The 24,768-nt window shown below is 44.2% G+C and overlaps 1 protein-coding gene across 1 annotated transcript in view; it reads left to right on the forward strand.

Moving 5' to 3' along the window:
* CACNA1I (calcium voltage-gated channel subunit alpha1 I) overlaps positions 1-24,768 on the forward strand; it is a 124,633-nt gene that overhangs the window by 28,630 nt on the left and 71,235 nt on the right. The window contains exons 2-3 of the mRNA XM_063154580.1: positions 10,739-10,874; positions 11,857-11,990. Coding sequence (XP_063010650.1) covers positions 10,782-10,874; positions 11,857-11,990 — 227 coding nt within the window. The 5' untranslated portion in view covers positions 10,739-10,781. The remainder of the gene's footprint in view (positions 1-10,738; positions 10,875-11,856; positions 11,991-24,768) is intronic.

Here is a 24,768-nt window from a genome sequence, read left to right on the forward strand (position 1 = left end):
AAGATTTATATAATCTCATTTTCTCTGACTGGTCTTTGTTGCAGGATGTAAGAGGAGGGATGGAAAAGAGACCAGATGTACTAGGAGAGTGCTGACACATCTGCTCAGCCACCACAGGGTCTCTTTTCCTCCTCAGATGAGAAGCTTAAATACTGAGGATCTCTCCTGTCCTTTGTCACACAGACACATCAGGACCTTCCTTTCCAGGAGTGCATCCCCAGCCCAGTTGTGTGCTCGAGGAGGTTCCAGCAGCTGCTGTGAGCCTGGATGCTGGCTGGAGCTCCCAGCTCCCAGTTATCTGCTGAGACAGATTGGCTCGGTCATCTGCAGTCTTCTCTCCAGGCACGTGTCCTGCAGGACATCGGTGCCAAATCTTCCCAAACACCCTCTGGGAACCAGGCTACAGTGGCCAGCTACAAACCTTCAAAAGAATTAAAAACTGAGAAGAAAAAGGTATTCAAAATAGGGAGTAGTGACAACTTAAACTCTGAAAATTATGCTTTAATTACAGCCAGTAGTTGAAACAAACAACAGGAGTTTGATCCTGCTCTCTGTTACTGCCCTGCATTTTGCCTAGACTGTATGCAATTTCTTCTGAGTGACCTTACCTGAGCACTCCCTACACTTCTGAATTAATCTTTATTTACTTTGCTGCAAAGCTTTGTCCCTGCATGTCTTTTTTTACATTTTTTTTCTGTTCTGAAGCACTTGTCAGAAAAGCCTGCTAAGCCAAGCACCGAGCATAGGGTTTAGTGCTGCTCCAGCCACTGAAAACATCACGCTGCTGGGAGAGGAGAGAAAGAATAAAGCCACTCTGCCTTTCTTTCTGCCCCTCTAATCTAGGATTTCTCCTAGAGGCAGAGTGCCCTCTGAGACAATTTAGCCTTGGAAACTGGCTGTCTGGAGGAGCAAGGTGCTCACTTCCACGTCCTTGACCAGGTGATGTGCTGGGGTACGTGATACTGCCCTGAAACCTGCAGGGAGAAGAGCCCCTGTGCAGAAGGGCATACACACCTTTTATAACTGTGAGAAGGTCCTTAATCTGCTTTTTGTATTTTCATTGTCATCTCCACATTCTTGCCAGGCAAGATGACCTTTCATTAAAGGTGCCCTGCACTCCCTTCAGACATATTTGCGTTGTACATCCCTCTAAGCTCAGCTTGCACTTGTGTGGCCTTTGACAGGGATAGGTGGGAAGCTGCAAAGAATGGAAAAAGTAGTTTTTAACATCTGAAAACTACCATGGACTAGAAAGATGGCAATGCTGAACAAAGAAACCAGTGCAAGGAAAAGGAACAGGAGCACAGTTATTGTTCGGTGGTGGGCCTTAGGCCTTTGGTGCTGGTGAAGTTTCTTCTGCCCTAATTCTTCTCCAGAGAAATGGCTTATTCAAAGACATCCCATCCTTCCTTTCTTTTGCTGTGAAGTTCAACACCCAGGACCCAAATCTCTGCCCTTCATAGTTCTGTGCCTCCAATCTGGGAGTGGTGACTCCCAGCTCAAGCCTGGGCAGTGACTGGGAGCTGCATAGCAGCACCTGTTTCAGGAGATTCTCTGGAATATCCTCTTCATGCCCCACAGATGGTTTCCCAAGCCACAAAGAACCTAAAACCAACAACATGAGGACAAACCCTACACCCATCCATAAACAAACCTGACAACATTAGGAGCAGTGAGGGGGCATAAAAGTAAGGCTTTCGTTTTTAAATTTCTCTTCCCTGCCCTCATAAATCTAACATTGCTTGTTCTTTGCTCTTCCTTCCTTGAAATTGAGTCACACAAACACTGCTGTTATGGTGCTCTGTTTATTTAGTGTTTAGGTCTAGTGGGCCCACCCAAGATGAGGACCCTGTTCAAATCTATCATGATCTGAAGGTAAAAGCAGAGACTGCAGCACTACCAAATGTGGCAGGACTGTTGCATCAGTTTGACAGGTGCTGAGGAACACTTACACAACTTTGGATGAAGCTGCTGGGTGACAGGGCACTGAAACACAGAAGCAGAGGGAGGACTGGAGATATTTTTTTCCTTTCCCTTCTCAAAACACTTTTTTATACTTTAGAAGGAAATTTCCACCAAGTAAGCTTGGCCACAGCCAGATTAAATCTGGTAAAAATTGTCTCAGGCTCTGGTTAGAGAATGGTGACCACCAGTCTCTCTGATCATGTCACTTCCTGGGGTCGTGGAGGATGGGGCACTGTACCAGAACATTCAGCTACACTGGTAAAATTCACATTTCATCATTCTGGAGCACATTACTAATTGAAATCACTTCTGAACTACAAATGCCTTTCTGTTTTGGCCTGCCAAGTTTAGCTCTTCTCTGGAGCAGAGGTCCAACTGAGTCCAAAATCAAAGCCTAGCTCTTTCCAAAGTCCCTACTTTGCCACTGCTGTCAACAGGGAATTCCTTGTGCTATGTGAAATATCAGTAAACAATAAGAATTTTAAACTTTGGACCCCAGTTTTGTGGTTCAGGAGGTTTTCTCAACTGGTCTTTCTCTGGTGTCTGTTACTCCTGTGACTCCATTTGCAGCAGGAAGCAACTGCAGGATCTGCCACTCTGACTAGGAGATTTTGGAGCTAAATTCTTTCACCTGTCACACAGCATAACAATGTTCCAAGCTGCAGTCCTGTAGCCTCATGCTGTGACCTTGTTGAAGCTCCTAATGTGAAGCCAGGTCAGATTTTGGACAGCAATCTGCAAGGCAGAGCCAGAATGCTGCAGGAGGCACCATTTGGGAATCAGCAGGAGGTGTGATTCCTCAAGTCAGTCTTGAACTGGTTCCACAGCATGGTGGAGTATTGCTTTCCTGGCAGGAAAGACAGGCAACCTCAATCCCAGCCATCTGAGGATATTGAAAAGCTCTTTCTCCAGGAACAGTCATTATCTCTAATACCCTGCGTAAGTTTAAACTTGGGTAATTACTTTCATCTGACCTAAAAAAAAAATTCTCAGGTGGGTTTTTTCCTAGGTACACTATTTTTTCATGCTTTCTGTAGTAAACAGCTTTATAGGAGTGCTGCACACTGTTAAACAGATGCTCTGTTGCACCCTGAAAGACAGATGCAATTTGGAGGTGGGTCATTATCAGTTGAGAAGCTCTGGGGCTCAGCTGCTGCAGGCAGGAGGTGATCATTAATAGCAGGGCTGTGCAGCAGCATTGATGGGGATGCATGATATTTGTGAGATATTTGAATAATTAGTGCTGGGATGCACACACCTCTCCTGGAGAAAACACCAGGCTGCTTTACCAATGTCTGTCCACGTAAATGCTGTGACAGTCAGAATTCCTGGTGTAACTCATGCTAGCTTTAGTACCAGTGAGTCCTGGTGGTGAGGGGTATCTGAAAGAAGCCTTGCTTTTCCCTGCAGCCTCCTGTTTGATTAGGGGCCCTACATTAGGTCAGAGATCTCCTGTTATCTCCCATTTCTGGAGTATCTGAAGACTTGTCTCCTTGTGTTAATACCTCTTTTTTCTTCAGGTTCTTTCTTAGCCCTTTAATCTTCACTGTATGTTTTTCCTGACAGAAATTTCTTACTACTATTTTTGGTTTTAGTGGACTTGAGAGTTTAATGGATGCATTTAGAACATCTGAATAAATCATTATGGAAAGAGTTTAAAGAAAGGAGATAGTTGCTTCTTCTTGTTTCTGTAATGGAAAAGAAACAAACCTAACAAAAATTTTCAAAAGCTATCTTCAATCCTTGCCAGACTTTGAAGGGAAATATGATGTGGTGCCTGAGAAACAACTGACTTAAATTCAAATTTAACTTAGAACCTAATGAAAACTGAGCTATGCAGCCAAAATTCTGTGTGGCCTCATACAGGACCCACTTTCTGAGCATCCCAAGGAAGTAAGATCAGAGGGTCTGACCGATGGTGCTTTGTTTTTTTGGTGTTCATCTGATTTAACATGGGAACAACTGAATTAATATCTGTCTTTTGTAATGAACCTGTCCTTGATAGAACATCCCTTCCAAAGGGCAGAAACACAGAAGCATTGCCAACCACTGAAAATTTCTCTATTGCATCCCCCTTCTGCAGTTTCTTGTCCTGCCTGCCAGTAACACCAACACAAGTTAAGCCTTCCCCAATGCCTCTCAAATCCATGTTTCACTGCGCTTGGCTGTACCCAGTCCTTTCCTTGGCATCAGTATTGCTGAAGGCTTGAAGACCTTAGCAATGCTTATGTCAGGTGCCTGAAGCTCAGGTGCTGCTCTTTCATGAGAAAAGTGTTTAAATGATGGTGTGATGGAAGCAAACCTGTACAAGATTGCACAGCATGGGAGCACTCAAAGCATGTCAACCTTGAGTGCTTGCAAAAAAGCTTTATAAACTGCCCTTGTGGCTTGGCCACCATGAAATCCCAACACTGCAATGCTGGGTGTTGGCATTTGATTTGCAACAGAAACTCAGAACTCCAAACTGGGTTGTTCTGTTGGGTAAAAAAAAACCCAACCTTTTTTTTCTGTTATGTTGAATTTTTTCCTTGCATTAAAGAAGACATAGAAGAAATACTTCAGTCTTAACAAAGTAGGATTTTTAAAGTTTCTTGTTTGAAAAAATGTTTTGATTGTTTTGATCTATTTGAACACAAACACATTTTGAGAGGTATTTTCCTTCACGTGAACACAGTGTTACATTCATTTTCTTCTAGTGAGTTAGCTCAGCAGACTGAGCTGAAGAGAAAGAACCCTGTTGATTCTGCCAGCTTATTTTGTAGGAAAAGACAAAACTCCCATGTATCAACACAGAAGGAAAAGACCTCACAAAAACTGAGTGTTGATAAGAAAAAGTGGGAGGGGGCAAAGAGTGAAACTTGCCTGTGAAAACATTTTCAAAAGACAACAGCAAGGAGGTAGAGAAAATGAGCATTTCTTTCCTTGGGGCTGTTGCCTTCTCTGACATTTACAACAAATCCCTCCTTCCAGATTAAATGGAGTATTAATTGTCCTGCTTCAAGTACAGCATCCCACTGGCTTCTTGCAGGACAGTCACAAAGCAGGAGAGGAAAGTAGGGAAGGAACACCGTGTCTGGTTGGCTGTCTGTGTCTGCCAGACACGCATAGGATGGTTCTGGGGCAGCCCACACTTCAAGGACGAGACTGGACTCTTCAGTTATTCAGTCTTCAAACTTGTTTATTATTTCTTATCTACAGAGTTTTTCTCTCTGCCCAGCTGGGATCTGACCAGCAAGGCAGCCAAAGGCACTCTGCCCACCCACGGGGCAGTTGTGTCTTTTTATAGTAAAAACTACGTACAGCATATTTACCTTTTACCCCCAATACCTTTCACCCTTGTCAGTAAGTGCACCTTCACCATGAACCAATCCACAAGTGCCAACGTCACCACAGAAGATGAATGACAAGAAGAAGAAAGAAGAACCACGAGGCAGGCGCTGATTCCTCCATCTTGTCTCCATTACCGCCCTGTACCAAAACCCTAACATCTACATTTCACCCTGTAAATATGTCATTTCTGCACCATTCAAACCCAAGTGATTCCCATGTCCCCACACACCGGTGGCACATCCCTAGAAGGGTCAAAGTCAAGCCACCAGGTGCTTTTGGCAACATTCCAGGACCTCCAAGCCCCCCAAGGGTTCTCTTGGTAACTCTGAACATCCAAAGTGATGTGCTGAGTTCCCACAGAACACAACTCTGTCCTTAGCTTTTTTCAAAAGGAGGAAAAGAAAATGTCATCACTGCAGACTGGAATGACAGGGTGAAGCCATTCAGCTGGAGGAAGGATGGTGATGAGTGGTGGGTGGGGAGGAGCCCGAGGGGCAGCAGAGAGGAGTGCTCATGCAGATGTGGTGCAGTGTCCTCAGCCAGGCCTGCCTGGCAGCAGCTCAGAGCTGGGAGGCCACAAGGAGTTGTAGGAGGGGTGGCTGGTGTGTGGGATGCTCTGCATGGGGCTCCATGTTTCTACTTGAGTCACTGAGCTGCTCTTCTCTCCATTTTGGGGCAGGAACAGGTTCTGCCATGATCAGCCATACCACAGGGCTTGCAGGCCTTCCCCCCTTGCTGGAAATGCTTTGTAGTCAGGCATTTCTCTGCATGTTAAGCAGGTCTGAGATAGTCAGGGCTTTAACTGGCACCAGGCATACCCTAGGAGTAGCTTGGAAATAGCAGCAGGAAACACTGAGGAGTTGTCATGCCTATAAAGCTTATATATTTTCTGTGCTTTAGGAGTGCCTGCCAGCCCCTGGGGAGCTACTTGTGCCTCTGCAGCTGATGGCGGAGGAAGAAGACAGGGGTCCCCAAGGCACTGTTTTATTTTGCTCTGTTGTGTTTTTGTCAGTGATAGAAAATAGAGATTAAGGTCAATCCCAAGAACCTTAAGTGGTGCTCAGCTTTTTAGGTGCAAGGTATTTACAGCTCCAGCACAGCAGACGTTTCTTCTGCTATTTCTCATTCAGAAATTGAGCCCAAAAGCTTTGCCTGTCTCCCATCACCTGTTTCTAACATAATTTTCCATTATGCACAGTTGTGTTATCAAGCACTACCACAAAACATGTCCCAGAAACATCTGCATATCTCTTCAAGCATCCTGTAGCTTGTGGCTTGCAGTGTATCCCAGATGGTTTGGGTGAATGATGGGTCTCTCCTGGTGTGTGCTGGTGATGTGTGTCCCTGTTGAACCTTTATCCTCATCCCAGAGCCGCCCTGACCATAGGGAGACAGGGTGTGGAGGGTCAATAGATTCACAGTGGCTGTCTCTGGCCAGCAGCTGGCCAGGCCCTGCTCGGGCTGCAGAAGGACAGGGCTGGCACCCAGCAGCAAAGAAAAGTCTTGCTGCCACAGGCAGGCACCAGCTAAAGAACCAGTGGAAGTTTTCTAGGAAAAATATAGTCTAGATATGGATCTTGATGTCTCCAGACAGTGCTGAAATTAACAAAAGTTTTTTAAGGAAGAGAGACTTCTGTGGATAATGAGACCAGCTCATGGTTACTCAATGATCCTTGTGGATCCTCCCAACTGAGAATATTCTGTGATTAACTCAGGAAATACTTCTTTTGCTGTATTTCTTTTTTCAAATGAGGGCCATGGTCCTTTTATCTGAAAGGATTTGAATCAACTGTGAACTGCCATAGTTAGTGGGGAAAAACCCTCCCTTTAAGGGCAAGTTATTACATAGTGGATTCCTGTGAATTTTCTGGTGCACCTTATGGTGGCTGAGGAGAGAAGCTGACCACGGGCAGAATTTGTGTGGGTCTCCTTTTAGTTTTTCCAAACCATTTGCAGGCCCCAGAATTCACTGGGAAAGATATTGGGAATGAGGCTGTGGGAAGGGAAAGAAGCAGTGAGGAAGGGCTGGAGCGGGGCGGGGAGAACATGTGCATGGGTTTGCTTGTAATTAGGAGATTTAAACTTTGAAAGAAGTTAATTAATAATGAAACTTCTGACTGAATGATGCAGATTATGAGGACTGGCTTTGTCAGCAGCTGCAATTAATTACAGGCTCAGGCACAGGGAAAAGGAGGGGGGTGAGGGATGTGGGAGAGGGGAGGCATCACCAAAAGAAAGATGATAAACCTGGCTGCAGGCTGTTGCTGTGGTGACAGGAGGCAGTAGCTGTGGTTGACAACGGTGACACATTGAAGGCAGCAGATAGTCCTAATTACCCCCTCCACCGACCCAAGCAGGCAGCAACCCCTCCTGATTCAGGGTAGGAGATGCTCTGGTGTTCTCCACTTTGTTCCTTTCTGCTGTAGGTTTGATGTGCTTTTTCAGTGTTTCCAGCTGCTCTGAAAGGAAAACTGTGGGGCAGTGGCTTTTTCTAATGCCACTGTAATAGCCTGGGAATGGCCAGTGGTTCTGTAATATTGTTGGGAAGCCTGGAAAATGCTGGCAAACTCTGAGAGCCGATATCTAAAAAGCAGGAGAGAAGAAATCATCTGCAACTGGCATGGCATTTTGAGCACGAAGATGAGATGAGATTGCACAGCTGGCCTAAGTTTCAGGCTTTTTGGGAGAGCTTGCCATGTCTTGTTAGGTTTTGTGCTCCAGGGTCTCACCAGAAGCTGCCAGCCCCCTGCCATGGTCTGCATGGCTTGTGGGGGCTCTGCAAGGAAACATGGAAGCGTGCTGCCCTGGCATTGCTGCTGCCAAGGCAGGTGCATAGAACTGTAGATCTGTGCTAGATCAAAATTCCTGGCTTTCCTGAGTTGGGCCGTAGTCAGAGTAATACTCTCTGCCTCCAACTCTCTTGTGTCATGTTTTCTGGAGAAAAAAAAAAGACAATTGGCTTTTAAAACAATTTCTGCTTTTCATTTGCCATGCATTAATTTGTTCCAGGAAGGTTTGAGGCCCTGGTTTTGTCCACGTATCGTCTGACCACCTTATGCCCAGGGAGAAGGACTTTTGTAACCATTGGTTCAGACTCTCTGAAACTGTTTTGGCCCCTAGAAGAATGTCATTGAGCACTGACCCCTCTATCAGGGCTTCACTGGCGCTGCCTTTCCAGTCCCTGTCTAAGCACCTGCAAAAATGGAAAGGCTGAGAGAGCTGGGGTTGCTCAGGCTGGAGGAGAGATGCTTTAGGGAGCTTTTACCCGTGTGTATTGATACCTGATAAGATGGGTAAACGACACAGCCTACTCAGTGATGCCCAGTGAGAGGCCAAGAGGTAGTGGTCACTGCCTGAAAGGTGGGATATGTTCCTATTTTAACTTAAGAAAACACTTACTTTCTGTGCAGATAATCAAATGCTGGAGCAGGTTACCCAGAGAGGTTCTGGTGCCTCTATACCTGAAGACATTCAAGCCCCCAGTGGATGCAACCCTGAGCAATCTGCTGTAATTGATGCTACTTTGAGCAGGGCAGGTGGGCAAGATGACCTCCAGAGGCCCTACAACACCAACCATTCTGTAAAGGAATGGTGACACCAAACAGATTTTGAAGAGTTCAGAAAAAGAACTGCAGTCTTATCTAAAAACCCTGTGTGAGCTAATGGAAACCTCTCAAATTGCTTTCCTGGCCTTCAGATCTGATCATTAAAGAAATGTGCAAGAAAGAGGCAGGTGGCAAGTTGAAGTTGTGTTGCATAGACCCTGAGTGAAAATACTTGGTGCCCTTTTGATCCATTCCTCTCAGAAAAGGGCCTGGTTTTGAAGCCTACATTGAGGGTGGGCTTCATGTGCATGACTTTGTAGAGCACATGGGATTAACTTTGTGAGGGATAGCGATAACACATCCTTGAAATCACATTAGAGCATAATTGGAACAGTAGAACTAGTGCCCTGCTCTTGTCTGATTTTGCAATTGAAGGTAGCTCACCACAAACCAGGTGGGGGAGAAGAGAGAGAATTAATAATCTTCTAGATCAGATTGTGCAGTTTAGTCATAAATCACTGTCAGAGAATGAGCATGGAAGAGTTGCTCAGAACAAACCACAGAAGCTGAATGTCTTTCAGAAGTGATCAGAGATACAAGCTGCCCTTTTAGATTCAGTACTGAAAGGACTGAAAATGGATGCACTCAGTGGGTTGGATTTTAAGTTGATAATTTTGTGCCTCTTCTATTTAAAAAAGTTTAAATTGTCTGACAGTGGAGACTGGGCAGATATGTTGCTGTGGGGTGTGTAAAATGCCCAAGAACGTTTCTGCCAGAGGCTGGAGGTCTATTTAGTCTACATCACTGCTTTGCAATGAGAACACCGGAAAGTACAGCACAAATGCACCCACTTTTAGAGCTAAAATACTGTAAATGAGTTCTTGGATAAGTGTGTATCAGGCTTTAAAACTCCTTCAGGAGGAGAGGGATGGTGAGAGGGGGCAGCTAGAGTGTGTAGAGTACAAGGGTCACACAAATGCACCATTTTTATCTACTTCTCTAATACATAAATGAAGTGGCACTTGACAAAATTATAAGACAACAAATTAATAATAAATAAGAGGGAACGGTTTTTAATGTAAAGTATAATTAGCCAATGTAGCTCTGGGCTGCTAACTATTATCAAAGCAGATATTTTAGCAATATTATCAACAAAGGATTCAAATGAATAAGCAAAGCATCTGCAGGGACACCAGTGTAGCTGAGAAACCAATTATAAGGACTGTCAATCCTCATGCTGTAGGGCATAAACAGATCACCTGCTGGGGTCAGAAACACAAATTCTCCTTATAGTTAGTGAGTAACTTGGGCACGTTGTGGAGTTTTATACAGCGTGGGTCACTGCTGGAAACATAGTGACAGGATCAGTGGCATTTCTTGATCCCCAACAGGATCAGTGGCATTTCTTGACCCTCAGCATGAACAGGATCAGTGGCATTTCTTTACCCCTAAGTATCTCTGAGAGGTGGCGAATTCCAGCCTTCCCAGAAGGGCAACAATCATGTAGAGATCAATCTGCCCGTTTTGATTTAGATCCCTTGATCTTGGAGGTCTATGATACATTTAGGTATAGTCCACCTTGGAAAGTCTCTTCCATGTATTGGGAATATTCAGTAAACCAATGAGGGAAGGGACTCTGCAAACCAGCAGGAGAGGAGCAAGCACATGTTTGACTATGGCAATGACTTGACTTGTGAGTACTTTAGGCCTTTTGTGCTACCTCTGCTTTCCCTTTTATAAAAGAGTTTTGGCGTAATCAAGGAATGGAGTAGTGATGAACTGGGTGTAGAGAATGTGGGAATGTAATAAATCAGCCTACCAGCACTCCTTTCCCTTAGTCTTCCTACATTTTTACTCAAGCCTAGAGCAAGCTTATCTCAGCTATGATGCTTTTGCAGAAGTTTTCCTTGACTCTCTTCCACCTGGTTCGAGTGCATCAGCATGATGGTGATTTTGCTAAACTGTGTTACCCTGGGAATGTACCAGCCATGTGAGGATATGGACTGCCTCTCTGACAGGTGTAAGATCTTGCAGGTAAGCAGATTTCCTTCTCGTTGTGATGGTGCTTCAGTCCAAGTCACAAATTTTCATGCATGCTTTCCTCCAGCATGTGGGCGATGCCCTCCCGGAGAGGCTGGTGAGGCTGGCCCTGGCAGTGAGCTGTCCTGCTGTAAAAGGCAAGAGCCTGCTTTGAGCAGGGGAGTGGGACAAGGGAGAGGATGAATGGACTTTGCTTCTGACTGAGCAATACTGAACGCTCGCTAATATTCCCGAACCTGCATGTAAGCAGGGATTTCCTGACAGAGACACCCACAAGACACGTGGGTCAGGGTTAGGCCAGGGAGAAATAACTGAGGTTGCTCAGCCCAGGCAGGAGGGAACAGCAGCTCCCAATGCATTTGGTAGTCTGGTGATGTGCAAGACTATTACTGATTCAACAGATACTGTGGAATTCAGGATGCCCAAAGGGAGAGCATATAAAGAGAATGCTTAGAAGGGCCATGAGTACATCCAGCCTGCAAGACACCAGCTGTGCTTGATGCTTCCCCAAAGAGAAGATGACAGCAAAGGCTGTCATGCACAGTGGCTAAGGCTTTCAGGTATCTGAAGCTTCTCTCTGTGATGGGTGTGTGCTGTCCAAGCTGTGTGCCCTCAGCTGAGCCACCTGCAGCAATGTGATGAGGAGTCCCTCCTGGGGGGATCTTGGGAAAAACAGTGTTTTCCTGGCCAGGTTTAGATCTGCTGGTGCTGAACCAACACCACTTTTCAAGTCTATGTAAGGAGTCTCTGAGTCTGCATCAGTTACTTCACCTGTGGGTGAAAAAACTATAAAAGCCCTCACTGAGCTTGAGCAGCAAGAAACTGTGATGCCAGGGCTACATGGAAGAAACTTTTCCAGCCCTGCCTTGATCTCATTTTCAGGAGTGCTGAAATTAGTATTTTTCTCACATTCTGTGTTTGAAAGTCCAAGGTTGAGAATGCTTGTCAAATATGTTCTTGGGTTCCTGTTTGGCAGGTGTTTGATGATTTCATCTTCATCTTCTTTGCCATGGAAATGGTCTTGAAGATGGTGGCCCTGGGGATCTTTGGCAAGAAGTGTTACCTTGGAGACACCTGGAACCGCCTGGATTTCTTCATTGTCATGGCTGGGTAGGTTGATAATTTCTGGGTGGGTTTATTTTGGGTTTACTAGAGTCTTGTATGGAACAGAAATGATGTGACTGAGGAGAAAGTTTCCACTCTGGTGCTACTGTGGTGCAGCAGCCAAGCTGGATTTGGGCATGCTGGGGTTAGCAGCCGGTGCAACAAAGAGCAGGCAAGGTAGCTCAGCCCCTCAGCTGATGTGCAGCCACCAGTCCAGCACAACTTCAGCAGAGGGTGCTCATTTGTACCAGCTGAAGAGCTTTCCCAGAGACATTTCTGGGGTTTTGCGTCTTTAAAATGTCTAGGTAGAAGAGGTGCAACCTTTACCAAAACCAAACTAAAGCTAGCATTTCTGTTTCCAGCAGCAGTGTTTCAAGGGTAGGAATGTAGGTTTTTATTCAGGGGTTTTTGGTTTTGTATTGCACCAGCATTACCCGCAGTACTATTGGGACAAGTTGACATTTTAGAGTTTTTTACAACAAAGTTGCTATGGTGAAGCTTTGATTTTCCCCTTTGCATGTATCAAGTGGAAAGTCTACCAGAATTTGCCTGCTAAATCCCAGCAAAATGTCCATTTCTGATACCAGTGGGATGTGCTTTTCCCCCAGAATTCTAATTTTCAATTAGAATGCCTTGAGAGATTAAAAAAAAAAAAATCAGAAATAAATATGGTATATTGCTCTTCTCACAGAAAAAAAAAAAAAAAAAAAAAAAAAAAAAAGAAAAGAAGTGAACATCTTTTCAGATGGAAGACCTCAATTTTATTTTTCTTTAGCCAGGAGTTACCAGCTCCACTGTTGCCTGGAAGTGCATGTATTACTGACTGAGCTAGCAGTGAGTTTGAGCTCACTTTGCAGTTTTCCCCCTGGTGTGGAGCAGCACTGTCTTTATATTTGCTTTTGACAGAGTTCTTCTACAGCAAGAGTTGAAAGTCATTCCCTCTGGAGGAGCAGATAATTGTTTGCTTCTGGGAGGAGCAGAGATTTTCAAACTTGGTGCAGCTGTAAAAATTTGAAGGCTGATTCTCAGCCAGGATGTGCATGAAAGAGGACAGGCAGATGAAAACTGTAGGCTTATCTAAATTAACACAATATGTGTGAGATGGGATGACCTTCCTTGTAGATGATTCTGCTGTGGTTAAGATCTGATTTAAAGTGGCCTGACATGAGAAGTGCCAGTTAAAGCCTCTGAGACTTGGTGCTGAGGAAAGCCAGATGATTGTATGTTCTAGCCTGAGCTCCTGGTGGCTGAATTGCTGGAGACTGGGTGCAGGGAAAGCCAAGACCCTGGCACAGCAGCCTGTGAGGAAGGAAAAGCTGGGCAGGTTTGAAAAGGCGGCCTTGGAGCCCATGGTGCTGCTCCATGCAGGTGATGTGCTGGCAGAAAGACTCTGCTCCAGTGGGCACAGGAAAACCAGCATGGGGTAAAAAGGTGTGGGAATTGGGGCCTGGCTCTGCCTGGGGTCCCTGCAAGCATGGCATGTGAGTGGTGCTGTCTGAAGAGATGGTGGGGCAATACTAAATGAAAGAGAGAGAGCTCAAATACTCCATGCAGAAAACAAGTGAAATCCACACTACCTAGGCAAGGAAGGAGCAAACTCCATTACATAGTTCCTTCTGTCACCATTGCTGGCAAGAATTTGAGGAGAGACAGAGTCTTTTGTGCATCTGATAGCAGCACCAGGAAAAAAAAGCTCATATCTGAACTTCTTTTAATGCCAAGGAGACTTTGAATCAACCCCTTAGATATTAAATAATCTGTGTGGAGGATTTTTTTATTTCAGGTCCAAAACTGAAAGAAATTTGTTTCCTGATTTCTATTCAATTGTCCTCATGAGGTGTCAGAATGAAATGATGGTAATCTCATTAGAATATCTGATCTCAAAGGACTTCTGCTAAAGAAAGATTTTTCCATTTAGTTATATAGAACTAATGACTATATAATGTATTTCGAGTTATAGAAGCTTGTGGTTATTAATTCATTATTCTTTGAAATTCATTAAAATTGTCTGCACTGTTTAAATCAAACCCGAGGTTTTAACTTGTCCTTACATACTGTAGGCTTTTGCTTAACCTCAAATGTAAGCCTTAACCTTTATCCTTATTGATTCCACACCTGGATCATGGCTTTAGCTTACTGAAGCCATGCTGTCCAGATGCTGCCTTAGCATTGACTTAGGGAGGACACCTAGCATTAGGTCTTGCACATTGTCTCCATGCCAGGGAGCTAGATCCTGATCAGAGGCTAATCAGTTTTCTCTAAGAGCCCTCTCCTTTTCATCATCCTGGATTCTTGTTTTCTGTGAGGGAAGTTATAAACTTGGCTCCTAAGGAAACATCCCTGATGTTGGGGAGCCATGCCCAGCCTGGAGTCCATGCAGCTTCTCTTAGTTTCCAGAATATGGATTGGACCTCCTGACCCTTTCTCCTCCCTTCTCCCTCTCCAAATAAACACCAGCAAGGCAGCAAAGGTTGCAAAGAACAGACTGTAGCGTGGAAAAGTGAGGTGCAGGCAGGGCCCATTCTGGGGGGCAGCCTGGGCAGCTGAGATGTCTTCACCTGGTTCCCTGCGCAGCAGCACATTTTATCCCAGAGCATAATGAGTGCTTGCTGCTTTGGCCCCAGACGGTGCTCTGGTTACATAAACCATGTATTCAGGCAATCATTTGTAGTTATTTCCTCACTTCCTTGGAAAGCCAGAAGCTATAGTTTTAGTTAGCTGAATTCCCTCGTGTGCCCTTGCCCTGCTTGCCCCTGCAACCCAGCAGCTCAAGGAGGAAGACTCCATTGTCACTAAAAATGTTCAGTTTCCATGGCAATAGGAGCTGACATCACCAGAATTTTCTCCCCTCTCAAACACTCCCTCCCCTAACCACCTTCAAAATGTTTTTTTGGTTTTTTTCTGAAAGGGTTAGGAAAAAACCCAAAACAACAGTTATAAGTCAATGTTCTCCCTCAATGTTCCCCTCAGACCTCCAAAAATCATATGAAGCAATTTGGTTTGAAGAGTGCCAATGCCCCTTGTGTGCACAAACAAGCAGGGCTGCAGATTCAGCTTGTTGATGCTCCCATTCCCAACTGCTTGCTGGTGACAGGAGGTTGCAGGCTCCCAGACGTTGCAGGCAGACTGTGCTCGTCACCACCAGCTGTCCTGGTGGGAGTCCCTCTTCCCTTCCCTGCGTGATCAGGTCCTGTCTGGCGTCATTTGGTTCCCACAGTGATGGGTGTGTTTGGAGAGCTTGAACTGAGGCAGCCTCAGAGGGCAGCTACCTCAGTTGAGAGCCTATGGTGGATTGAAAGTTGAGATAATGAGGAAGCTAATCAGATGGGAAATGTCAGCCAGAGCCTGTATGTGTGTGAATTTAGGGAAAGAGTCACTTGTTTCTGGGCTCATGCTCATCAAGCCAGGCAGTTCTCTAGCAATGCAAGAGTGAGCAATTGCCCCTGCTCGCTCTATTCTGTGGAACAGTTGCACTCACATGTGGCTGGAGATGATGCCACTGTCCCTCCTGGAAAGGAGATGCCATCCCTGTATACATCTGACCTGAGGGTCTCCCTGACCCTGGGAGCATGAATTCCATGTAGGGAGAGGTTGTTCTCATGATCCAAGTGCTGTAATTAACCACCTGTGGTGGGAATTCTGTCTCTCCTTGCCCTCTTCCGTGGCATCCCTAAAACATATTAGGCAAATTAAAGGGGCAGAGGACTTCACTATGAGGGGTGGGTGTCAATGTTTGATTGTGATTACATGTGTGTCCCCAAAAACATGCCCAAAATCTTTAACTACTTGTTGCTTGAATTCCATTGCCTGAGGCGTGGGTCTGTCTTTCACAGAATGCTGTCTTTACCTCTGTCCATTATCACAGTGGAGTGTGCCATGCAGATCTCAAACTGTGGTCAAATTCCTCTTGTCCTTACCTTTGGTGTGAAGAATGGCATTTTTGATATTTTGGCATTTTGAGAAATTCTTGGAATGTTCTTAAACAGCTTTTAAAAGGGTTACATTTCAGAATAGGACAGAGCATTCTTCTGTCAGTGCTTCAGTCTGTTTCAGTGCCATTGGTTGTAATATTGTCTTACTATTCCTGCCTGAAATTTCCCATTTCCTATAGCCAAGTATTGCAGTAGCCTGTCCATTCAATCACAGCACCTCACAATCATTCAGCTGCTTTCTTCATGGTCTCCAAGCTTGATTGGTTGGAGTTTTTTTTTCCTGTCTCCTCTTCTGAAGAGAGAAAACCCCTTCCTATTAGTAGGAACAGTAAACTTTGTTCACAGATGTATGTTAGTTCCATTTTTTTCAAACTGGAATACTGGAATACAGATTATTTGCATTTCCAAAGCGGTTCATGCTGTTCTATCCCTGACTTGTCATCTTCATTTCTTTTCTGTTCTCCCAAAAATACGCCTCAACTGCAAAATCCATCAGGGACTTTTTTTAGTTTTCTGTCAGGTTGTGATAAATAAATAAAGAACAGAGTGGCAAGAATTGTGCATTACAGAAGTACATCTGCTCACAAATGAATCCCCATTTAGTGTTGCATGTGATGTTTATTACTTAGACGGTTTTTCTCCAGCTAATGTATGTCATGACGATTACATATCATTCCAGCCATATCAACCTAATTACTTGTGTGAACCAGACTTGTAATCTCATAAGAGATTATAACACATTAGTTTGATGATGTCTATTTTTCTTTACACTTGTATTGGGTATGGTTAATTTTGTTATCCACTTTTAATCCATAATCCATCCGAGATGCATATTGACAATTTCATCACTGTACTGTCACCAACACCAGTCCAGTCACTGAGATCACTGTGTACTGGCACAACATCAGAATTCCTTTGACCCTTGGATACTTTCCCAGTTTTCTGAGTCTAATAAAAAATTATCAGTACTGGTCCAGATCTTTTCTGGCCGTCTCTTTTAAAACTCTTGCATACAAATTGTCCAGACTTGCTTATCTTAGAAAATCCCTATTTAGACACAGCCTGAAATACTTGATCACAGCTGGAGCTGAAATTAGCTCATTATGATCAATGGTGCACTTACATCATCTGACCTTCCCCAGAGGACTTTTATTTTAACTGATGTTTTCTGCCTTTTTTACGCTGTTAGTGACAATTCTGTTTTCTTATTCTAGAACTTATACCATTTTATGTGCTCTTTCAGTTCTCTTACAAATTTTCTACAAGTTCATCTCCTAATTTATATTCATGAGTATCACCTTCCCCTTTCCTGCTATTACATTGCTGCTTTTGCTTTCACTCATATTTTACTATCTTCTTAGGCTGTTCACCCTTCTTGTCTCTCCTGAAGCTTCTTGGATACCTGATAAATATTCCTAAACACCACTTGACTGTACTCCACAGCTCATGAATTGAAGTCTGACTAGTTTGACACTTTTAAAAGACATGTAGATTTGACTGGTGCTTAAGGATGGTGTTTAGTGATAGACTTGGCTAGGTTGAATTGGACTCAATGATCTTAAAGGCGTTTTCCAATCTAAATGATTTTATGATTCTATGGCTGTTTCTGTGTGCTTTCATATTCATGAATATGGGCTCTCAAATCCACCAGATATACCTGGTACTGTTGGTGACCTTACACGACTTGGACATAACATATGCAATCAAGTTCTATAATTATTTTTTTAAAGAACTTGATAGAAAATCTGTCTTCCATTCTTGAATACAATTTTCTGTGATTTCCAAGGCTGGCAACTTCCAAGGAGATTTAGGTACCCCCAATGCATTGCCCAAATAAAATTCTTAGAGGTGAATTGGGAGAGTGCTTTTATCAAGAGAGCTAGTCAGCCTGTATTCTGGTGTGATCTGGACATACCTAATCACATCCACAGGATCATAGGTGGAAAGGGCTAGGGTCTCCACTCCAATCCTGTTCAAAGGAGAGTCAACAGCAAACTCAGGTTAGAGTTGTCCAGTCAAGTCTTGACAACCACCACGGATGGAGATGGCACCATCTCTCACCATCCCAGCCTCACTGCTGATGTGTCTCTGTAACTAGTCTGAACCTCCCTTTTCTCTTTGTATTTATATTTGTTGTGTCTCGCTCTCCTGCCATATGGAACTGTGAAGATTCTGCTTAAATCCCACTGCCTTGTAGGTACCAAGGAACTGCTTTTATGTCCCACCAAAATCATCTCCTCTCCTCACAGCACAAATGCTCCAAGCCCGAGCGCCTTGGTGAGCCTCCGCTGAACTTGATTCAATTTATCAACATTTTCTTTTCTTGGAGGGCCAAAAGTGAATATTTTAGGCATGGTCTACTGAGTGCAAAGTAAGGGGCATAATCCCTCCCTCATCTGCCTGCTGCAATCTGACTGGTGCAGCTTGGTGTGTCATTGTCCTTCCCTGTGTAGACCTGTGTCCCCCAGGACTGGCAGCTCCTTTGCAGCAGCAGCACTGTCCATCAGTCCAGCCCAAATGCAGGACCTTGCATTCATCTGTTGAATTTCATGAGGCTCCTGTCAGCCCATTTCTCTAGCCAGCAGGAATTCTCTATATGGCAGAAAATAAATCCATAAGTATTTTGTCACTGACTGTGTACTAGAAAATGCCATTTCTGACAGAGTGTGTTACTCCCCCTCTCTTTCTGTCCACTTGAGCCTCCCAACTAGTTTCAAATCCTTGATTTTAATATTCCTTTCATGCAGATTTTCCCACCAGGCCTTCCTAATGCCATTTAGGCATTCTGCTCATAAAATGAACAATTCTTATTCTCTTTATTACTCAGGTCCCTGGCAGTGGTATATAGGAAACACCATTTTTCTCCTCTTTACATCTTTTAGTGCCTTGATTAGTTTTGTTCTTGACATGTAGGTTCTGTGAGAATTAACTCTTTTCCAAGTTTTATCACTTTCCCCTTTGGCCTTTCATTTAATCTTCCGACTGGTCTTTCAGTTCTCTAAAACCTAATTTTTCTTCTAATTAAATGCTGGTTAATATTTCTGCACAGGATTAGCCCAGTTCTCTGCCAGTCTCATGCTCTAGGTGGCTGGCCAAGCCAACACTTTGTCATCAGATTCCTCCTTCACCTTTTTGCCTGTTGGCCAAAATGTGCCACTAATGATGATGAGTTCAGCTGAATTCTGAGCTGAATTTTCTTGTCCAACTTCTTCAGAAAGGCTTATAAATCCAAGCCTATAATATGTGGTATATCTCTCATGATAAGAAAAACAATTAGTTTCAAAACACATCATCATGGGTGAATACTGTCCTTGAAGTCTGAATGCCTTCCTAAATTTGATTTTTAATTTCACCTATAGTATGGCAGCACAGCACTCCTGGAGCTCCATTTCTTTTCCAAAGCACCCTTAACTTTCTGAGTAGTAATGCAGCCTTTGGGGAGAGGGTTTTGCACAGCTGAAGATTCCTTTTCAGGCAAGCCTGGCAGCCCCTTAAGCTGAGCAGAACATTTCTCACTCCCTGTCCATTTTGGCTAGTTGCTTCTTCAGGAGTGCTTTATGCAGCTTCCACACTGGGAATCTGGAAAGTATTTCTATTAACTGAGATATTACTTTTATGTTTTCTTTCTGACAGTTCTCTACTGTCCTTGAGTTCTATTCCCCATAATTCCCTAGATATGGCATCCTTTCCAAAAACCTGGAGGGATGATGCCTCCCAAATCCATCCATCCAAGCTCTTCTCAGACATGTGCAGCATCACTGTGAACATCAACTTTCTCCTTACATGGAAAGCACTTATGGCCCCGAGTTCATCCCTCTAAATTTCAGCCTAGGAAAGGGAACTGGCAGCTCTCTGAAGGATGTGAGGTACCAGCCCCCCATTCTCAAATGCCCACCTGTTTCCAGGAAACAAATCCATCACGGCGTGGTGCCCTTCCACACTGCGAAGGTGCCTCTTAACCCAAAACACACCAACTGGCCTTAATCTCACAAGATGGAGAAGTGTTGCCAATTTCTGCTTTTTCTTTGCTTTTAATTAACTGCAGTCCTTCAGGGACCTGGCCAGAATTTGCATAGTTATGACTTTAAAATCTCAGATCATTAAATACTTATTAGCAGCAGGGTAAACAGCAGAATGCTCAGAAAATCCTAGTTAGCTAATGTTCGATGCCAAATAGAAGTCTCTATAAAATTATGGCAAGTCAAAGAAAACTGTAATAAATATAGCAATTAGGTGTTTCAAGTAGTGATCAGAAAAAGATGGAAACCAGCAAGCAGCAGGCTAAATAGCATCTTAACCAAAGGTAGAAATAGCAGCAGCACAGCCCTCCCCTCAAACATGCACTCGCTTTTCCCTCCTTAATGATACTAATTATTTCATTTGCTTTCTCCCAGTAAAGCTATCCCTAGATGTGCAACATATTGAAATGAAAGCAGTCATCAAAACGAAATGAATCACACCAGAGAAGAATCAAAACAAGGAGGCAGCTCTACCCTGCCTGCGTAATGGGTAGTTCTCAATTATTGCCTCTGATTTTTGCCTTCCTGAAAGCTAATTCCCTACCATGTGAATGTTAGGTTTCTTTAAAAAAACAAAACACAAAGCCCCAAAAAAGGTAAAACCAGCAGGCTTATAAGGACCAAAATGCAGGCATTCTTTTTTATTTTCCTTTTTTTTCCCCCTAAGCAGTGAAATACAGAGCTCAGCCTGTGTTCTGACTCTTGGTTTTTAGAAGTGAGGCCCCATCGCTCGCATTCAGTCATCTGAGCTCAGCGAGTCCTTCTGGCTTTCTTATCACAGTGTGAAAACCTGCTTATGTCTTTTCGTATCATGTCTCTGAAACTATTAAGAAACTCTGACATTTTCTCTTAGTACACAGTTTGGAGAGAAATCTGAGTGTTCCAGGGTGTGAAATAATCACATTCCAGGCAGCAAGGGACCAGTCTCACAGGCTCTGGAAGCTTTCAGCGGCTTTTGCTTGCACAGCAATATAAAAAAAAAAGAGTAAAAAAGTATTTTGTACTGGACGGGGGAAGAGTTGCAGGTTATTTTTTTAAGAATACAAAGCATCACAGCTCAGGAGCTGACTGTGTAATTAGTAATTGATCTATAACTCCCTGAGGAAATGTCTTTTTGCTAACAGAATTATAGACTCTTTATTATTATTATATTTTATAAATGAGGAAAAAAGAGTGTAATTTTTGCATTTCTTGTTTTACTAGCAAGTCTTTTTTTCCTTCTGTGTTTCAGTTTTCATGTCAGCAGAGAGTTGTCTTTTTGCAGCATAATGAGCTCTAAATTTAAAAGAGATAAGCAGAACTACTTAGCTTAGTACACTGTGGTTTGCAGAGCAATTTGGAGGCCTACTGTGTTATTCCACTTTTTCTGTGGTTGATGTTGAAAGGATTTTGGATCATCTGTTTAGGGTGCGTGTTGAAGCCTGGCCCCAGAGGCACCAAACTGTGCAAAATGGGTGCAAAATGGGTGCACAGTTTGTTCTAGAGGTATTTCTATCTAATATCTATATAGATATACCTATCTATCCCAAGAGAGCTGATACTGGTGCTGGGATCTGCCTGGCAGCCCTATGCCTCCTGCACCACACTGTCCATACAGCAGAAGATCAGGTCCAAATAATGAAAGAGTCTTTAACTTTTACCACAGCCTGCTGGACCTTTGGGGAAAATAAGGATGTGGCTCCAGCTATAGAGCAAAATGGTGGAGGCATGGGGCAGAAAGTTTAAAAAAATAGGTCCTGGCTGGGAGCCCTGCTGGTCTGGCAAGTAGGACGTGTGCATCTGCTGGTTTGTGTGCATCCTGTGGCTGCAGACTCTGAGTGGAAGCAGTAGCCTTTCACTCTTGCCCACTGTCTGGTCAGGCCTCATCAAAATCTCCTGGCCCTGCTTCTTATGTGTCCAGATGGATTTACAAGAGATTGGATTAATCTTCCAGCTCTCTTTGGGTACAAGCTTAGGCATGTCCAGACTTTGCAAGGGATGACAGGAGCAATCTTGAATGCCCCACGTGCCCCATGCTATAGATCTTTATCTGTGTGCTCTTTTTCCTTCCTACCTGTGCACACTTCCTCCTGCCTCATTGCTGTTACTGCACTGCTGGGGGTCCCCACTTCCCAGGAAGTTGTGGACCCCAGTTAGTGGATTTTACTGCCTGCCTTCCCTTTCCACAGCACAGATTCAGCTGGGGAATCTCTGGGGTAGCCTGGCCAGCCCTGCTCCCCACACTCCCTGCCCATGGCTACACCTTTGGGCACAGAGGACCAGGGCTGTGTGGATTTAGCGATGCACGTGCCTTTTTTTACTTTCCTTTCCCTAGGGTGGATCAATAATCTAAGAGGGGAGATATGGGACCACTGGAGTTCATTGTCCAGGGCAAATTCCATTTTGCTCCTTTTCTGTATTGTAGCCACAGTCTTTGAAGCCAGAGCAGAGGCAGTGAGATCACCTTCTCATCCTGGTATGTATGAGTGAAGTAGAAGAATTTAGGAGTAAATAAGTCTCCCACCACCCCACAAACTTCAGGTGGAAGATTTGAGCTCATGCATCAGGGGCTAGACATTTTGGTAAATGGAGAGATGTCAGCTCCAACCTTTGGCATAGATATCTGAATAAAATTTCAGTCAGGGAAAACTGATGGTCTTCCTATGGACTCCTATGTTCTAGATCTTCAAAGTGGTAGAAATTCCAGTTTGCAAAATGTGATAGCCAGATCAAGGAGCCAAGGACAGAAAGACATATTCCTGTACACAGAAGACATTGATTAAATCCCATCTAGCCATGGTATAGGTACCCAGCAGTCTTTGAGTCCTCCATAGCTGAGAAGATGAAGGAATTCAGAGCAGACACCAATCAAACTCTTCTGATCTGGTCATATCAGGTGCTCATAGATGTAGGGATCTAATGGAAATCCACAGGCAGAAAAAGCTTAATTTCCCACAGAGACCCATAGCAAGTCTGAAATTACAGCTGGAAAGTCACAGCCATGAAGTTTTTGGCTTCAGTGCCAAACCTAAATTTATTTGACAAAAAATATTAACTGATTAGTCTGCAATTAATTAGATTTCAATTGAAAACTTCTATCAGAGAAGGGGAATTAGGCAGCTTTTGAATTTGACAAAAACATATTGGCTTTGTGTCATAAGGAAAATACTGCCTCGGTATTTTTCATGAATGATTTCAGAATAGGTTTTAAATGCCATTTTTTGGCTGCTAATTTTCAGCAAATAGAAGTTCAGAAGCCAAGACTAGGAAAGTTAATAAGTATTTAATAAAGGTATAAGGAGATGTAAATATGAAGAGGTAAACGGTAATGTTTGAACTGCTTTACTAATGAATTTCATTGAATGTAACTGCTAGGTAGCAGCTAGCCAGGCATTGCATGAGTATATTATCTCAGGTCACACGTGCAGCAAATGAAGTCTGAATTTTCTGGACTCCTTACATGGCTTTTGTACTGTCACTATGTCTATTTTAGAGAGCCTTAGCTTTATTCTCCCTCCTGCTGCTCAGTCTGCTCCCCTGTGCCTGGCACACAGCCACGCTGGCCGGGCATTTCTGCTCTTGGACAGCGAGTGCTGCTCCTGCCGAGTGCCAAGGCAGATCCAGGCACGCTCTGGAGCCCACAGGTGCACAGGACCAAAGGAGTGCCAGGCTGGAGCTGATGAAATATTCTGGTGTTGCTGAGGCCTCACGGGCATTGGAGGTTTCTGTGCCCCCTGTCCCCATGCACTCGCTGTCTGCTCCAGGGCCGTGACACGGGACAGGGGACACAACAGCAGCCACATTCTGCGCAGGGGCAGTGTGCTAACAAATTGCTCACTTGTTCCCTGCAGCTCCTCTGTTTAACTCCAGGTCCTTTGTGCGTTCAGCTGAGCAGATTTACCTAAATGGAAAAATACGAAAGAAAGTCAAGGAGCAAATAGAAAAAGTGGGAATAAAGAAGAAAGGTTGAAATGAGAGGTGGCAATGTTGCAGGCAGGCATGTGTCAGAGGGATGTAAGGAGGCAGGGAGCAGGTGGGATGCCTTGAGAGGGGGGAGGGAGGCAGAGCTCAAGCAGAGAGATGTTCCCTGCCAGGCACCCCCCTGCTTCTGCAGGATGAACCCCCCATGCATGCAGGCAGTGCCCCTGTCCCTTTCCCCACCCTGACAATGTTCCCAGCATGGATCAGTCTTGAGCTGTGTGGTGTGAGGACACTGCCTGTGCCAATCCCCTCTCCTTCCTGTGAGTTTCATGTGGAAGGTTTTGAAAAAGAAAACCTCTAGCAAGGGAAGAAGAATTACTGTAAATATTCAATTATCATGACAGCTCAGTGCTCAAATTCCATCACAGATGAGAAGTTTGTCTTATTTAGCGTAGTTTAAGCTTCTGAACCTGTCCTTCTACTCATCCATTCACACAAGAGGCCACAAAATAGTTTAGTGATGCCAGAAATGAGCTGCTGTTTCCCTCTGAAGAGATGCATATCACCTTGTTCTGTCATGATAAAGGGAAGGACTCACACCCAGCACAGTCTTTTTTTTTTCTTTTCTCCCCTTCCCACATCCTAGACTCTGTCTGACTGCCCCCAAACCTTAAAGAATTTATGGTGTTTACTAACAAGATGTGCCTTAAGCAGCCAACAAAGGGAGAAGAACAAAAATGGAGGGTAGTCAGGTAATGGGGGTACCCTCAATCATGGCACTGAGCTACTACAAAGCAAGGACAAGGAGCCTGGGAGTCTCCTGGAGTTCAACCATTTTCTACTGGCTGTAACCTTTCCTTGGTTTACAAACACCCAGCAAATGCAGGCTTCTGCAGGGTGCTGATGTGATAAGGATACAAAACCCAGCTTAAC

This window comes from Melospiza melodia, chromosome 4, assembly GCF_035770615.1.
Source record: "Melospiza melodia melodia isolate bMelMel2 chromosome 4, bMelMel2.pri, whole genome shotgun sequence".
Classification (NCBI taxonomy): Eukaryota; Metazoa; Chordata; class Aves; order Passeriformes; family Passerellidae; genus Melospiza; species Melospiza melodia.